The sequence below is a fragment of the Choloepus didactylus genome, chromosome 2, assembly GCF_015220235.1.
Source record: "Choloepus didactylus isolate mChoDid1 chromosome 2, mChoDid1.pri, whole genome shotgun sequence".
Taxonomy (NCBI): Eukaryota; Metazoa; Chordata; class Mammalia; order Pilosa; family Megalonychidae; genus Choloepus; species Choloepus didactylus.
This window is the reverse complement of record NC_051308.1, coordinates 187190087-187208072: the sequence shown is the minus strand read 5'-3', so window position 1 is coordinate 187208072 and position 17986 is coordinate 187190087. Positions and strand designations below refer to the sequence as shown.

Here is a 17986-nt window from a genome sequence, read left to right as displayed (position 1 = left end):
TGCCCATTTTTTCCTCACAGACACTCCTTGGAGAAGTTATTTAGAACCATTAGTCTCATTTTATACCTGGGAAAGGAGAATTCATTGAAGAGACATGTCCAGGATAAGTTATTGGTAGACATGATACAAGCTCCAGGTTTCATGATTCCTAATCCAATATCATGACCCTACACCTCACTGCTACCCCACAGGGACTGAGGATTTATTTTACAGTGATCTGGGAGAAGTGCCTTCTTTCTCCCAGATGGGGTAACTATTTGTTCATTCATTCAACAGATCCTTATTGAGACCACTACCTACTGAACTTATTTTTTACTGCATTGGGGATACAGAGGTAGATAATATAGGCCCAGCCCAAGTCCTTAACTGTCAAGAGATGCAGCCCTGCATCTCTTTGCAGGATAACTTTTATTCCATGCTGGAGCTTCTTTTGAGGGCCCCTGGGCTCTGAGATAATACTCAGGATGGTGTTTTCTCATGTTCTATAGTTTCTAGGATTTCTTCCAGCCTGATAGCTACAGCTGGCTTGAAGGATCGACATGTCATGGGTCCTATGTGTGAATTCCTGGGTGCTCTCAGGCTTTCAGGGCCTTGAGGTTTCTCTGGTTGGTGACACTGGGCACTCCAGGTGTGAGTGAGTGAACCTCAGAGTGGAGAAATGGTTTTGTTTATGGTCTTTCTTGTTTTTGTTTGATACTGGGATTTACATTTGGGTCTCTGACAATTGACATTTCCATTATCTGTTCCTTCTCTCCATTATGGACTTTTCCTGGACAGGAAGGCCTGGTGGATATTATTTGTTGGCTAAGGAATATGTCTGCTTTTTCTTTCTTTTTTCTTTCTCTCTTTGTCTTTCTTTTTCTTTCCATTCTTCTTTTTCTTTCCTTTTTCTTTTCTCTCTCTCTTTCCCTTTCTTTCTTTTTCTCCTTTTCTCTCCCCCTCCCTTCCTCTTCCCCTTCTCTCTCCCTCCCTCCCATCCATTCATCCATGCAGGGGTTTCTTAGCTTGTTATTTTCCCAGTCACCCAGTCTTCTGCCCACTGCCAATTCAGATTCCTCCTCTCTATCCTCCTCCCTCCTTTCCACTTTCTCTCTCTACAACTCCTCTTTCCCTGCTTTTTCCTCTTTGCTCTTTTTTCCTCTTCCTTCTCAGATTCTTCTGACGTTACTGTTGATCTGTAACAAACCAGGCCCTTTGTTAGGCACCAGCTGTAGGTATCAACAATGAAGAAAGTCACAGCCCTCTAGGAGCTGGCATGGAAAAGGTCTGGTTCAGCTTCTGAAAAGCTTTCAGGGAGTGGTTTCCTGTTTACTCCCTCTCTTCCTTCTGATACCACAAAATGTGTTGGTTTTCCAGACCTCACTCACTTGTTCATACTTTGTACCATCTCCCCAGTCCACAGGGATTTCTGCATGGAAGATTTCTGGTGTAGCTGCTACAAGCCCTGAAAGTTTGGGAAACTCAGGAGGTTTTGGGATTTCTTTTGAGTAAAAAATATAAACTCATCCAGTATTGGCAGCCTAAAAATCTTTTAAAATGTCTCCTTAAAATGAAAGACTGAAAAAGTGCTGAGGTGGGGGCCAGTTGGAGATGACCTTTTGTTTTAAGAGGAAAGTACCTGTCACCAAGCTTTATCAGTAGCTCCAAACATGTGTCTTGTTAGAGACAATGAATCACCAGTTATTCTGCCTAAATAGCTCTTTCCTTCCCAAACTTTCTCACCATCCTAGAGCATGCAAAATTTCTTTAAAGTGGTATTTAATTCTTTCTGTTGAGAAGACTGAAATGGACAAGCTTACGGTGTTGCTTATTTTTTTCTTCCCAATCTTACCGAATTCCTGATTGCAATATAAATAAATAAATCTATAATTTGTGCAGGACTCTTGTACTTAAGTTCCCAGTCCAGGCCAAAGATCAAAGTTGAAAGAAGGTACTGAATTCATTCCCAGGTCCCTGTGTGTCTGTGGACACTATCACCAATTGATCCTGTTGGAGTGGCTTTTTAAGAAATAGGGTCCACGCCAGAGAGTTGTAGTCATAGTAGATAATATTATTGCTATTAGGTTATGTAAGCGAGAAGAAGAGACAGAGAGAGAAAAAAATGAGAACAAACCTCAGGTGATTGGTTTTCAGCATAGTATTTGTAACATTTATCCCCATCCTAGAATTGCTGAAATATTTTTGCAAAGAACAGTCTCCTATTTCCTTGTCCCTCTTTCCTTTTTTTCACGCTGTATTTGCGCAGCTTGCACATTTGTTGCAGAATCAACTGCGAAGTCTGTGGTTTCCTGTGGCACATTTCTAATAATATTTATACAGACCATTATTTAATGAACCATATAAATATTTATCATACAGAGAGCAGTCTTTTGATTATAAATAGGGGCTAAAACCTGTCCAGTTCTTGCTGAGGATGTAGAAAGGAGGCTTTTTCTGTCCTTTTAAACATCTTGTAACACTGAGAATTTAGGTATGTCTCTGGTTGGGTGCAGCACAGCTTGAATTCCTCTCCATTATTTTCCTTTTTTTTGGTCTCCACAGTCTGTGTCCTTATTTCTCTCTGCCTGACCACCCTCCCTGTAACCCTGTTAGTTGTGTTTCTTTTTAATGTGTTCATCTTTGCCTAAAAAGAATGAAATGAAATCAAAGTTCAGACTCTCATACTGTAGGCTTTGGAGTCACATTGACTTATCCTGGAATCCCAGTTCCTCAGCTTTCCTGCTGTCTAAATGTAAACATTTTTGTCTTTGGGCCTCAATTGGAAAATGGGATTTATTCTGCCTACCTCCCAGGCTTGTTGTAAAGATTAAATGAGATCATGAGCAGGGCACAATAAACCTGTCTATTGTTATTGTTATTGAAGAAATTATCAAAGAATTTGGTTTTTAATTTTAGGTTGTGGCTGTGGGAAGAACCCTAAACTTGCCAAAAGTGACTGAGGTTCAAGTCCTGGTATTGCCCCTTACTGTTTGTTTGACTTTGGGCAAATTACCCCATTCCATTGAGGCATAAAATAGTGATAAGTCTCCAACCTGATTGGGTTTTGGTGGGATGAGATAAACATACATGTAAAAGTGCTTGGCTCACAGGAGGAACCTAATTTTCTTTTTCTTTTCTTTTTAACAAATTATAAAGTGAATAATGTTTTTCATTTTGCAGTTAACTTCATTTTTTAAGGGTAAGAGGTACCGGTTGAACAAGGTTGAGTGTCTAGGACACAGCAGATAGTACTTATGATCCAGGAACAAAGGGCAGACAGGGGGAATAGCAAGGGATCTGAGTTGCAGAAAATCCTTTGCAGAGTTTTTATAACTCACAGGGTCAAGTTGCAGGGAAGCTTGAACTTCACTGTTTCCTTGCTTTCAGGTTCCAGGTGTGGAAATAATACGCAAAGCAATCACTTAAAACTATAGTAATAGGAAAAATGATTGACCTGAAATATTTAATTAGGATCCATTTCTTAGAAAAACATGAAGTTGGAGGCATGTGTGGATGATGCTGGGAGGGTATGACTCCCTCGTTCCCATAGGTTTGACTCTTCCTGAGTGATGCTTTGATAATATGGTATAGAAACTCATGGTTTGCCAGAGGGATGCAGCCTGGCATTATGGAAGGTTCAGCCTCTACAGATGGACAGCTGGGTTTCAAGTTAGCCACGCTTGGACAGGGTAGACAGGGGCACCTAGCAGAGTCCCTGGCGAATAGGCATTTAATCAATAGAGTAATATCAGGAGGCAACATAGCATTAGGGACTTCAGAGCCAGAGGGAACAGGATCCCTCTCAACTCTATTCTTTGCCAGTTATATGACATACCTGAGCAAGTTATATTACTGATCTAGGACTCATTTTCCTCATCAGTGAAATGAGGATGATAATAGTAACTATCTTCCAGGGTTGTTGTCAGAATTAATAGTGATAATGTAAGCACCGATGCTTAAGTAGAGCATCAGAGTTATAGCAGACACTTGGTAAATGGTCACTTTTTTTTATTTCCACTCATTCACTGAGTCACAAAGAGTTACGGAGTTCCTACTCTGTACCAGGCACTGGGGATATAGCTGTGACCCAGGCAGCAGGTGGAGTTAACTGTCTAATGGTAAAGCCCCACCCTCTATTCAAGGTGGGGGCTCTCTTAGAGGACAGACTCTTTCCTGCAGGTTCAGAAACTAGAGTTGGGGTATGCCCTGGTTCAGCTGCAGAGAAGAAATCTGCCTCTTTGGATGCTACTGCAAAAGCATCAGGATGTCTGCGTGCTGAGTGGTAAGATGACACATTCCTTGCAGAGGAAGACAGGGAGTCAAAAGTGACTCCCAGCATGAGGAGCTGGGCCTACCCCATAGGGGAAACCTCTCTTGTTCTTGGGGTTGGTAGGGGTGAAGGGAAGCCTGGATGCTGACTGGCAGGGTCAGAGTCTTGGCTGTGTAAGCCAGAATGTTTGTACAGATTCTTCATTCCCTATTTATTTCCTTATTTCTCCCCTAAGTGTTTAGAATAGTCTTGGAATGTCCCAGCCAAGGGCAGAGAGTCATTGGTATGCTAAGATCAGTGTAAAAGAGCACACCTCTGGGGACCTTCACCTTGAAGAGATAGTGGGAAGCTAAGAGTAAAGTAAAAAGGTGTGTGTGTGTTTGTGTATGTGTTGCAGGAGGGACAGATTGGTAGTAGGGAGGTGTAACCCTGTGGGCAGTATCCCTCCCCCAAGGGAATTCCCTTTCTAGAGCTACACTTAAGAGGCCTCTACACTGGGTCTATTAAGGAGAGTCATTCACAGATTTCTCTGTTTCTCTGGAACAGGCTTGTTGGGGGAGAAAAGCCTATTCACCAGAAGCTAGAGTCTTACATGGGAGGAGGTACCATATTGTGTGTATTTGAGATTCAGAAAGTGCACACCTTACATACAATATATACTGAAGAGTCGATACTGCTTCTTGGCTTGGGAAGAAGGATTTTTTTTTTTTTTTTTTGGTACACTGATATTCTTGGCTAAGGCACTTTTTCAGTGCTTAGAACTCTGAGCACTGACATTTGTGGCATTTGAACAGCAACAACAGCAGCATCAGCTGTTGCTATTTGTTGAAGGCTTACTCTTTAGAATTATATTCCTGCTTACAGAGGAAAAAATAGAAACTAGAGTGATTGAGTGCCAGTGTGGTTAATAGTCACAGGATCTGATGGAAGAGGGTGGGGAGGGGCTATGTTGCTGGGGTGGGGAGAGAAAATATTGAAAAACTAAAATGGGAGGTATTATTTCAATAAAGGAAAGAGCCTAAGAAGTAACTAGCATAGGAAGAGTTGGGACTACATTATCTAGCTTCTCCCCAGGTTATTCTCTTTTAGAGGCCACAGAAGAATCATCAGAAGACTTAGGCCAGTCTTCTGTGCATGATCTCATTTAATCCTTACAGCAGTCCTCTGAAGTGAATGAGCTTAGGCTTATTTACAGATGAAGAAACTGAGGAAGCTCTGAGCCAAGGGACTGTGCCCATTTTGTCAATCACTATGTCCTCAGCTCTCAGTAAGGTGCCTGGTGCCTGCACCATCCATAGTTCTTCAAATCTCAGATGTCTTTGATTGCAAGATGCACTGTTATTTTATACACCACTAAGAAAGAAAAAATGCTGTCAATTATGAATGGACAGGCACGTTAGACATGGACGGGACTGTGTTAGACATGGCTGGACAGCAGGCGGAGGCCAGATCATGCAGGGATGCTGTGCTCAGGGGCTTGGATTTTATCACAGCCATAAGCCAGTGGTTTTCAGCCATCCTGAGGAAGGCCTAGCAGAAGGAATGCTGGGGTAAGAGGTGGAAGGAGAGGCAAGGGTGACTTTTGCTTCAAACAGAGAAGCTTTGCCTTTATGTGTTTTATTTAAAGTTTCTTCAAGTAAGAGTTTGAAGCAAAGGTATTGCTGCTGAATGGATGAAGGAATGGATGCTTTGAAAACTGGTCATGCAGTCATATGAAGCTCCCAAAGGGATTTAAGTGAGGGAGAGAAGATGAGAACGTTCTTTGGCTAGAGCCTGAGAGTTGTTCTCTGAAGCGCAGATGAAGGTAGCAAATGTTATCACTAGAGCTCCCTTGTTTTTTGCTTCACCTGCCAGTGAGCCCCAAAGCCAAAAGGGGGAAAACATACAGTTTGGTAAGCCTTGCCATTAAGTCAGAAGCCATCATGTTTAATGAAACTGTTTTTCACTGGGATAAATATCCAGGAAGCAGTAACTGAACATCTGCTGACTGACTTGCTTTAGAATCCCCAAGTGTGGCTCTACCAAGGAAACATTATCTTTTTGAAGTTTGAAGGGCATAGAATGCTACTCAGGTTGAAATTAGACTCTGGGCACAAGACTCCAACAGCTCACCTGGGGAGAACTGTAGCGTGGTCAACAGCACAATTGTCTTTGGGATTTGTTCTTATTCTTTGAAAGACCGATTGGAAAATGAAAGCCTTTATGAGTCTTTTTTTTCTTTTGGTCATGTAGGCTAATCTAACCAAAGGGAATTAGAGCAGCAATGGAGGTTAAGGAATTCCTGAGTGTTCTCTGGTCAGACTTCCTTGTATTTCACAAGGGGTCTGTAAGGAAAACAGTATAACAGATTCCTGATTCTGTCCCTCGGGGCTCCTTCCTGGATGTCCCTTTATGACATGGCTGCAGTATATTTGCCTTTTCTCCAAACCTGTTCTCCAGGCTTTAAGAAAGGATGGGATGGAATGGAAAGAGCATACAATTTGGAGTTGCACAGATCTGGGACTTCAGGTCCAGGCTGCCCATCTCCCCACCCCCAGTGATGCTGGCACATTTGCTGTTTATGAGTATGGCCGTTGCATGAAGCAAAAAGTTACTTATCTCTTTAAGTTTCACCCTGAGTAGAGGTTTAAGTATACCTACCTTTCAGAGTCATAGTGAGGAGTAGAGGGAATATATATGCCTTCCACAGTGCTTGGAGCATGATAGGTGATTAGTAGATATTTGTTGATTGAATGACTGAGTGGGAAGATGAGGTTCCTTTTCAGTACCGTGGCCACTGTCCTTGTTGCCTCAGACTCACTGAGAATAAATTCACATCCATTGCCTCCAGTTTCTAAGTTCTCTGACAACCCTGTATTTGCCCTTTTAGCATGCATTGCAACTTTGCTTAAGTAATCATTAATTAAAAGCTTAATGCTTGATCCTGAGAATTGAACTGTGCGTCTGAACATGTCACTCATCACCTTGCTCAGTGCCTGTGAACACTACAAATTTTGGTTGGATGAATAAATAGATTGTGAGTTAATTAGCTATACCCCTTTCATTTTCACTTTCAAGATGTTTTTTGACTGTCTTTGCAGACCCACCTTGTCTTATGTTGTTCTTGTACTTGATCACCACAGGCTGAGGGACCATGATGTCTGGTGGAGAGCAGGAACCAGGGAGCCACTACTATGTGGGTGTGGATGTTGGAACAGGCAGTGTCCGTGCAGCTCTGGTGGACCAGAAGGGGATCCTTTTGGCTTTTGCAGATGAGCCAATTAAAAAGTGGGAGCCTGAGTTCAACCACCATGAACAGTCCTCTGAGGACATCTGGGCCGCATGCTGTGTTGTCACAAAGGTATGGGCAAGATGTGACCTTCTCTCCTTGAGCGTGATCCCCTGCACCCACCTGCCAAGTGGTTATTGAGTGTGTGTCTCATCCAGAGACTACCTTAGGGTAAGTTTAGGTGCAGAGCAAGATACAGGCTTTGCCTTTCAGCTCACAGTCAAGGTAGAGATGAACAAACAGCTAAAATAGGATTGCTCAGTGCTGGGAGAGAAGTAACTATGATTGGAACTGAGGCTAAAGCTAACTCTGATGGGGCTCAGGGAAGACATGAAAGAGGATGTGGAGCCTTGAGGTATGACCAATATGGAAAATTTACTAATAATCATAGCTAACATCTGAGCCAAATGCTATGTAAAATATATCAACTTGCATAATATAGTTGAATCCTCCCGATGACCCCATAAATGTAGTACTATTTTATCAAGGAGGAAACAGGCACAGAAAGGTTAGGTAACTTACCTAAGTTCATACAGTTAGTAAGGAGGAGAGGCAGGATTGGAACCTAACTAAGCTCTCTGACTCCAAAGCTCCATTCCTAAATCACTGGACTGTCCTGCCTCCCAAGTGGACAGGTGAGGCAAACAGCATTTTGGGCAGAGGGAACAGCATGTGCAACGGCATGGAGGTGTGAGAACACGGTGGTGCATTCTGAGAAGGCAAGGAAGCTGGGTAAGGCTAGAGTGTCTCTGTGCCATGTAGATGTTCATATTTAGTAGCTTTGGATTCAGCCTGCTGGCTTGGGAAAGGAAGGGATGCTGGACAATGCTTGTTATTTTTAAAGCTTTATTTGACTGTTTGGTTTAAAAATCTAGGTGATCAAGAATGACAGAGATGCTTTTGTCCTTTTTTTCTAGAGGAAAAATAAATCCTGGTTTTCCTCTTCTCCCTGTTCCTAATTTGGTTCCTGAAATATTCATGAGGTGCTTTGTAATTTGCAGATGGACAATTCACCATTCTGTCCTTATCGATCAGTCTGTTCAAACTTTAATGAGCTCTGGGCTGCTGTCAGTGCCTCCCAGAGAAAACGGCAGAGAGAGGGGATAGGGGTGGGCGGCAACTGGGGTGTTATACAGGAATAAAGGAGGAGGCACATCTTCTCTCCTGCCTGTTTAAACCACTCTTCACCCCCCGCAACTAGCTTCGGTGAGAATCTTCCACTCTTTGCCTTTGGGTCTCCTTTATTCTTCTAATACACAGCCTTTCTTGCCATTAAGGAAATTGTCAAGAAGAAAATATAATCCCCTGATGAAAAGCTGCTTTCAAAAATGTCTCCTCTAAATACAGCTTGGTTAATGGTAGATTTTTAGGGTTTTTAATCATCTCCTAGTGGCTGCCACCTTGTCATTTGTTTGTGCCCCGTTAGCTGCACTGAGTGCTATGGGCATTTGTCCTTAGCAATGCTATGTCCTGTAGCAAACCTGTATAAAGCTGTTGGGTCTTTGGTCATTCCCCTTGGATGGAGTATGGAAATGTGGCTATGTGCCGAAGCCACAGAATGAGCATGGCACGTCTACTCAGAACATCAGTGCTGGTATGAGTTTCAGGGAGAAAGCGTTCTCATATCAGAGAGGTAACATACTGTTGTGGATTCTGGAGCCAGACTGCCTGGACTGACATTCCAGTTCCAACGTTTATTAGCTTATCATCTTGGACAAGTTATTTAATGTTTCTTGTCTCAGTTTTCCCATCTGTAAAATGGGAATATTAGCAGTACCTACCTCCATAGGTGTTCTGGTTTGCTAATGCTGCCGGAATGCAAAACACCAGAGATGGATTGGCTTTTATAAAAGGTGTTTATTTGGTTACACAGTTACAGTCTTAAGGCCATAAAGTGTCCAAGGTAAGGCATCAACAATTGGGTACCTTCACTGGAGGATGGCCAATGGTGTCCACAAAACTTCTCTTAGCTGGGAAGGCACGTGGCTGGTGTCTGCTCCAAAATTCTGGTTTCAAAATGGCTTTCTCCCAGGATGTTCCTCTCTAGGTTGTGGTTCCTCAAAAATGTCACTCTTAGTTGCACTTGGGGTATTTGTCCTCTCTTAGCTTCTCCGGAGCAAGAGTCTGCTTTCAACGGCCGTTTATAAACTGTCTCTCTCATCTGCAGCTCCTATACTTTCTTCAAAGTGTCCCCCTTGGCTGTAGCTCCTCTTCAAAATGTCACTCACAGCTGCACTGAGTTCCCTTTGCCCATCAGCTCATTTTTATGGCTCCACTGATCAAGGCCCACCCTGAATGAGTGGGGCCACACCTCCATGGAAATATCTCATCAGAGTTATCACCTACAGTTGGGTGGGGCACATTTCCTTGCAAATCTAATCAGCACCTAAATGTCTGCCCCACAAGGCTGCATCAAAGAATATGGCTTTTTCTGGGGGACATAATACATTCAAACTGGCACAGTAGGGTTGTTGTGAAGATTGAATGCGTTGACGCATGAAAAATGTCACGGTGTCTGGAAATTAGTAAGCACTGTTTCCTATGATGATCACGATAATAACAAAATGAGTAGATTATGGAGGAGAATGAAGTTCTAACATAAAGTATTGAAAAGTCAAAGAGCTTTTGCAATTGAGAAGTTACCTCTTAGGAATTATTCCCTCATTCCCCGTATGGCCAGAATTCTTTCTGTGTTAAGATTTTGAGAAGCACTGTTCTGAGACAAAGGGTGACATATGAATATATCCTAGCTTTTCTTTTTCTTTTTTTGTGGACTCCAGGATGTTGAGAGCCTCACAGCAGTTGTACTACTTCCTGTTTCTAAGTTGTTCATATTTCCAAGATGATTTTTCCCCTTTTGTCAAGTTGATGATGATGATGATGATAAATAATGGCTGCTGATCTTTATTGGGCCCTAATTATGTTCCAGGTACTTTGCTAAGCACTTTATGACCTTCCCTTAATTTTAACCTCCTAACAACCTTTTGAGGTTGTTTTAATTATCTCTCCATTTTTAGAGATGAAAAGATAAGGTTTGAAGAGATTAAGTAATGAGCTCAAGGTCACATGATTATTAAGAGAGGAGGGGCTGGGATATTGCTGCTTTGCTGCCCTCATGTTCTGCTTCTTACTTCCCTCACCAGCCTCATCTCCCTCCACATGCCCCGTCTTAAAAGTGTTTTAAGGTACGTGAAGTTTCCCGAACCATGAACTTACCCTGATGGCTGTGCTTACCATATTGAATTGCAAGTGCCTTTGCCTGGGTGTCTGCCCCCAAGGAATGTGCATATCCAGTGTGCAGGGGTCATATCTTACTTTTCTTTGTTTCCCTAGAGTGCCTTGTCTGTATGCTCAATTACTGTTTGTTGAATAAATGAATTAATAAAATGTAGCTGTCATTTTCATTGTCTGGAATTCTCTCCTCTCACCTTCTTCACCTCCTCAACTCCTGGGCACCTTATAAGGCTTGCTTAAGCATTCCTTCCTTTTAGACTCCTTTCTTGAAGACCTCTGACAATCCCTGCCCTCCCTTGCCAACCCAGAGGGAAGAGAGGGTGAAAAGTCCCTCTCTACTGTCCCATAGCTCACTGTCTTCATCTAATCATTATCTGGCCCTTATAAGATTATATTTTAATTGTTGGCTTGTTTGGCTTCTTTTAAGCCATGAGCTGAGCTCTTGGAGAGATTCATCCCTAGATCCCTAACATCTAAAACATTGCTAGGCACAGATTAGGTGCTATAAATTGTTGTTGAATTAATGTTACTTAGAGCTGAAAACAAACAAACAAACAAACAAACAAGATATACTATGGCTTCCCTCATCTTTTTTAAGTGTTAGAATAACTCTGTGAGGTAGGAAGGACAACAACCATTCTTCCTATTTGAACATGAGGAAATTGAGGCTCTGAAACTGAATAAGTGTTAGCGACAGGATGAGCCCTGGCGTGATGGCTCTAATCTTCATCTTTTTCCTACTCCCTACTAGCCCATATGAAGCCAATGAAGTACCATTTTGTTCTAAGTTGGATGGTACTAGCTATATGAGTGATGGCTGGGGAAAGAAGAGGGAATAGCCTAAGTGAGATTGAGCAATGTTAACCTGTTACATTCATAGATCCTTTATGATTTACGAAGCACATCCTTATCCATCTGATCTTCATTGCAAATTAGGCACAGAAAATGATGTTATCCCCATTTTACAGTTGAAAGAATAAACTGAGGCCCAGAGAGTTTCTTTCCCAAGGTCACGCAGTAGTATGTGGTAAGCCTGAACTCAGATAAGTCGCATCTATATATTCTCTCAATCCCCAGCCTCATATACCTTAATCTTTATCCAAGGTTATTAGAGTCTTATCGCTGATCTCCTCATATTTGGGCTTCCCCTCTCTAATCAGTTCTCCTTTTTGTAGCTGTTTTGACTTTGTGTTCTTTTTTCTTTAATACAAACCTGATCATGTCACTCTTTTCATTACAATGCTTCACATTACTGTTTAGATAGACCTCAGGCCTTAACATGGCCTTCGGGAACTTGCATGGTCCAGTTCCAACCTGCTTTTCTGGCTCATCTCATGATGCTTTCTTCCAGCCACTCTTTTGCTGTCATGAGACATGCAATGCTCCCTTTAGTCTCAGGACTTTTGTAGATATTGTTCCTTCAGCCTACACATTGTTCCTGCCCTTTGCTAGCATATTTAACTACTGTTCTTTCTTTAGATCTGTACTTTCCAATATGGTCGGTTGGCTATTTAAATTAATAAAAATTAAATAAAATTAAAATTCACTTCCTTAGTTACACTAGCCACATTTTACGTTCTCGGTGGTCACATGTGTCTTAGTGGCTACTGTATAGGATAGTGCAGACATAGAACATTCAGTGCAGAAAATTCTGTTGTATAGTGCTGCTTTAGATCTTAGCTTCTTGAAGTCAGTTCTACAAGGATGAAGCCTTTTCTTGCTCACCTAAGTCTTATTTCACTTTTGAATATTTTCATAGTACCTTGTACTTTTCTTTATAAGGCCTCATACCATTTGTAGTGATATCTATCTATCTATCATCTATATATACATATATATATATATATATATATATATAAATATCTATCTTCCCTTCTAGATTTTGTGTTTCAGGTAGGGAGGAACTATGTTTTTCTCACCCAGGGCCTACCATATGATAGATCAGGAAGTGTAAAAAGAATGAATCAATAAAATAAATCAGGATCTCCCTACTCGCAACTCTTGAGGAAGGATATCGGGCTAAAAGTAACTTTTGAGAATTGTAACGGAAGACATTCAGAACTGTAAGAAATATCATAGGCAGAAGTGCTGAGATGGGAATATTAAAGAGCCACATTTGTTTGGAGCAGGTGGTTTCTAGTAGGAGGAAGGAAAAGGAAGACTGGAATTGATTGTCAAGGCATACCTAGGAGAGCCAGCTCTGAGGCCAATAAGGAGGTCTTCTAAAAACAGTGTAAGTTTGAGGTTAACCAATCTGGCAGCAGATTCAGGATGACTTGGAAGGAAAAGAAAACTCAATGATGCCAATGGGAGGCAGTTTCATTCCTCTAATGAAGTTCTGGAAGCAGAGATTCCTTTGAACTCTAAGCTCTGGGAGGCTTGGGACCATGTATGTCTGGCTCAGCATGTGTCCTCTGTGCCTGGCATATATAGAAGCTTAATAAATATATCTTTAATAATGAATAGATGGATTAGAATGTTGGCAGGAGGAATAATTAGGAGGGACAAGACTGAGAGACTTTGGAGAGGAAGAACTAACAAGATGAGTTGACAGTGGAGAGGAAGGAGGTAGAGGTGATCTCGGAGTTCTAGTTCTTGGAAGAATGATGATGTCACTGACATAAAGTGGTGTTTGGCCTCCATTTACCTGGATGCTGTGCAGGTAATGATCCAGGACTGGCTTTATTCATTTTACCAGTCACTAGAGTAGGTTTTGCAAAATTGGCTGCCTCCTAGGGCCTTGCAGAGAGCACCCACCACCATTTCTCACTCCACCCAAGCTCTGTTTGCCTTCTTGCTGTTACTGGAACATGCCAGGCATGGTCCCACATTGGGCTTTTTCACTGGCTATTTCCTCTGCCTGGAATACTCTTCCCCCAGATTTTCACAAGTTAATTCCTCACATCTTTCAAGCCTGCTCTGTCTACCCTATTTAAAACTGTAGTTACCTCCCCCTTCTCCAGACTACTGATCCCCTTGACTTAACACTTTCTAGTGTATTATACATATATAATTTTTTATTTATTAATTATTGTCTAATCCCACTAAAATGTAATTTCCAAAAGAGCAAGAAATTTTGTTTTGATATTTTGCTCTCCATTGTTTCCCAAGTACCCAGAAGAGTGCACAGCCTGACCCTAGAAGGGGCTCGATTATATTTGCTGACTGACTAAGAACCTACTGAATGAGTGAGGAGGCAAATTGTGTATGCAGTTGTATAGGGAGTCATGGGCTTGATGGAGCGGGAATTTTATAACCCCACACATGACCCAGGGCTGACAAAGACATTCAAATCAAGATTTTAAAGAATATAGTGCCAGCTATACAGAACTGTGCTATGAGCTGGATTCTGCCTGTGAGGCTCCAGCTTTTGACCCTTACTCCAAAGAGAGCTGAAGATAAAACCAGGTACACATCTGACCCTCCAGTTCTTAGCTGGGAGGATTTTTAAAAGAAAGCTGTCTCCCCACCCAATATGGCACAGCCTGCTGATTTAAAACACATGCAAGATTGAACCGGCTCCCACAGTAAGAATGAAGCAATACACAATCCCTTCCCCAAATGTTTGTTTGCTGCCTCATAGCTACGAGTTGACAGTTGTTAGACATGGACCAGGTTACCGAATGAGGTTGCAGAAATCTTCTTCTCTGGAAGTTCTTTAGAAGAGCCGGGTGCTTTCTCTCTAGCCAGGGAAATTCCCTTGATGCCACATTATTGGAGTGCGTTTACTAGGCTGCTTTCTTCTTCCATTAATAAGAGTATAAAAAAGAATCCTCAGGTCACCAGGTCCAGCCCCATTGGCCTTCTGTGTAGTGTGACCCTGACAGCTGTCTTTCTGGGATAGTTATGATTGGGGCAGGGAGGGAGTTGTTGATGGGGGTGGTTCTACTCAGCTCTGGATAAGCATGACCATAAGGCATTTCCTTGTAAGTCTGGAGAAGTAATATTGACTTCCTAAATAGGTTTAAGTGCATGTCAGAATTATTCCTTCAGTTCCTTGTTATGGTTTCTGTTTTAGAGAGGTAGACACTGAGCCTTTGGAAGTGAAAGTCTAGGATTAGAATATAGAATTCTGTGGGTCTTCAGAAGGGGTTTATAACATAGATTGAAGAAAATGTTTTCCTTGCTACTACTGGAAGGCTATTCTCACCATAATTGTGAGAAAGGCTTGAGTCTTTCTAAGATAGCAGTCTTTTCTTTTGCTATTCCCTTTGCCTGTCCTTTTGATATGCGCTTACATGACACAGCGAGCATGCTGTGCTTTGTACATAAAAAAAGTATTCCATGCACACCATAAGCATGAATGGTTTTTCCATCCTTTCCATTTCCTACAAAGGTTTACTGCTTCCAAAGCACTTTCAAACTCATTGTCTCTTTTGATCCTCACCTGGGATATATTGCTCACTCTAATAATCCTGTTTATTGGTCTGGAAACTGAGGCTCAGAAAGGTGATGAAATTAGTTCAGGATTACCTGACTTGGAAATGGTGGAGTTGAGACTAGAAGTTTCTTTTGACATCATATCCAGTGTTCTTTTCCACTCCAAAGCAGCCTTGTAGTAATGAGTTCTATTGAGTCATCTGTGGGCCTGTGGGAGATGGGCTTGCCTGAGTCAGGCATGCAGTCTCGGGCATAGAGCAGCATAGGCCATTAGGGCCTCATGGTGGGTAGGAGTTCGGGTTGGCTGATTGACTGATGCTGTACCATGGGGTCAAAGAAGATTTGAGGCAGCTAATTCAGTCTAATGATAGCTGCAATTTATTGTGCACTTGCTGAATGCCAGATGTTGAACTAATCTCACCTTATTTTTTGAATTCTTATAATCTTGGGAAATGGAGGTATAAGTATTAGCTTTATGCAACCAAGAAAACTGGTTATGTGACTTCCCAGACTCATACAGTTAGTAAGTGACAGAGCCAAGATTTGAATTCAGGTGGTCTGCACTCAAAACTTTAACCACTACTCAGTGATTTCCAAGCCAAGTTTGAAGGACTTTCCAGGCAGAGTAAGCTATGTCTGTAAAGGCTATAGAGACATGAACAAGTAAGGCAAGAGAACTGTTTGGAATGTCCAGAATTACATAACCTGTCCTCGGTTACTGTGCCAGTTTGAATGTATTATGTCCCCCAAAACACCATTATCTTTGATGCAGTCTTGTGTGGGCAGATGTATTAGTGTTGATGAGATTGAAATTCTTTGTTTCCATGGAGATGTGCCTCACCCAACTGTAGGTGATAACTCTGATTAGATAATTTCAGTGGAGGTGTGGCCCTGCCCACTCAGCTTGGGCCTTGATTAGTTTACTAGAACACTGTATAAGCTCAGACAAGGAGTGAGCTTGCTACAGCCAAGAGGGACACTTGGAAGAACTCACAGGAGCTGAGAGGAGCTGCAACTTACAGAGCAACATTTTGGTGACACCCTTTGAAGGCAGACTTTGCTCCAGAGAAGCTAAGAGAGGACAAATGCCCCAAGAGCAACTAAGAGTGACAGTTCTGAGGAGCTGCAGCCTAGAGAGGAATGTCCTGGGAGAAAGCCATTTTGAAACCAGAACTCTGGAGCAGTCGCCAGCCATGTGCCTTCCCAGCTAACAGAGGTTTTCCAGGCGCCATTGGCCATCCTCCAGTGAAGGTACCCGATTGTTGATGACTTACCTTGGACACTTTACGGCCTTAAGACTGTAACTGTGTAACCAAATAAACCGCCTTTATAAAAGCTGATCCATTTCTGGTGTTTTGCGAAGAGGAAGCATTAGCAAACCGGAACAGTTACCTAGACAATGAGTGGCAGAGCTAGGATTTGAATCCAGGTCTGTGTCATGAGACCATGCTGCCTGTCAGGGAAATGGGTTTGGTACTCAGGCTCTTGTAAGTCTAGACAGATTAGTGTAGTAAAGGCATTCAGGGTATTCTGGTGCTGTGGGGCAAAGGTATCACCAGTGGTATAGATGGGTTACTAGCAACTGTTCTCCTCTACAACAGGGTGAGTCTCTTGGGCAATGGGAAATTCTCTGATGACAGAGGTGGAATAGAACACAGGCTCCGAGTTTTAATTCTGGCTCTCACATCTTCTGGCTGTGTGACAGGGGCAAGTTCCGTAACTTCTCTATGCCTGTTTGCTCTTTTCCTCCCGTTTCTTCCATTCTCCTCCTTTCCCTTCCTCTCCCCAACTCTCCATTTAGTTTTTTTTTTTTTTATCTTCATTTTATTGAGATATATTCACATACCACGCAGTCATACAAAACAAATCGTACTTTCGATTGTTTACAGTACCATTACATAGTTGTACATTCATCACCTAAATCAATCCCTGACACCTTCATTAGCACACACACAAAAATAACAAGAATAATAATTAGAGTGAAAAAGAGCAATTGAAGTAAAAAAGAACACTGAGTACCTTTGTCTGTTTGTTTCCTTCCCCTATTTTTCTACTCATCCATCCATAAACTAGACAAAGTGGAGTGTGGTCCTTATGGCTTTCCCAATCCCATTGTCACCCCTCATAAGCTACATTTTTATACATCTGTCTTCGAGATTGATGGTTTCTGGGTTGTAGTTTGATAGTTTCAGGTATCCACCACCAGTTACCCCAATTCTTTAGAACCTAAAAAGGGTTGTCTAAAGTGTGCATAAGAGTGCCCACCAGAGTGACCTCTCGGCTCCTTTTGGAATCTCTCTGCCACTGAAGCTTATTTCCTTTCCTTTCACATCCCCCTTTTGGTCAAGAAGATGTTCTCCGTCCCACGATGCCGGGTCTACATTCCTCCCCGGGAGTCATATTCCACGTTGCCAGGGAGATTCACTCCCCTGGGTGTCTGATCCCACGTAGGGGGGAGGGCAGTGATTTCACCTTTCAAGTTGGCTTAGCCAGAGAGAGAGGGCCACATCTGAGCAACAAAGAGGCATTCAGGAGGAGACTCTTAGGCACAAATACAGGGAGGCCTAGCCTCTCCTTTGCAGCAACCGTCTACCCAAGGGTAAAACTTATGGTAGAGGGCTCAACCCATCAAACCACCAGTCCCCTATGTCTGTGGTCATGTTAGTAACCATGGAGGTGGGGTAGGCGAATACCCCTGCATTCTCCACAGGCTCCTCAAGGGGGCACTACATCATTTTTTTTCCTTGTTTTTCTTTCTTTCTTTTTTTTTTTTTTTAACTTTCCCTTCTTTTTTAAATCAACTGTATGAAAAAAAAGTTAAAAAGAAAACAAACATACAATAAAAGAACATTTCA

General features: G+C 42.2%; 1 protein-coding gene across 8 annotated transcripts in view; it reads left to right on the top strand.

Annotated features, from left to right (window-relative positions):
* The window catches only part of FGGY (FGGY carbohydrate kinase domain containing), a 472286-nt gene that overhangs the window by 21879 nt on the left and 432421 nt on the right, over positions 1–17986 (top strand). For 7 of the 8 annotated variants that reach the window (XM_037827091.1, XM_037827085.1, XM_037827087.1 and 4 more), the window contains exon 2: positions 7372–7589. In XM_037827091.1, coding sequence (XP_037683019.1) covers positions 7383–7589 — 207 coding nt within the window. In that variant the 5' untranslated portion in view covers positions 7372–7382. Of the gene's footprint in view, positions 1–7118; positions 7266–7371; positions 7590–17986 lie in introns of all 8 variants that reach the window. The other variant, XM_037827086.1, reaches the window with a different exon arrangement.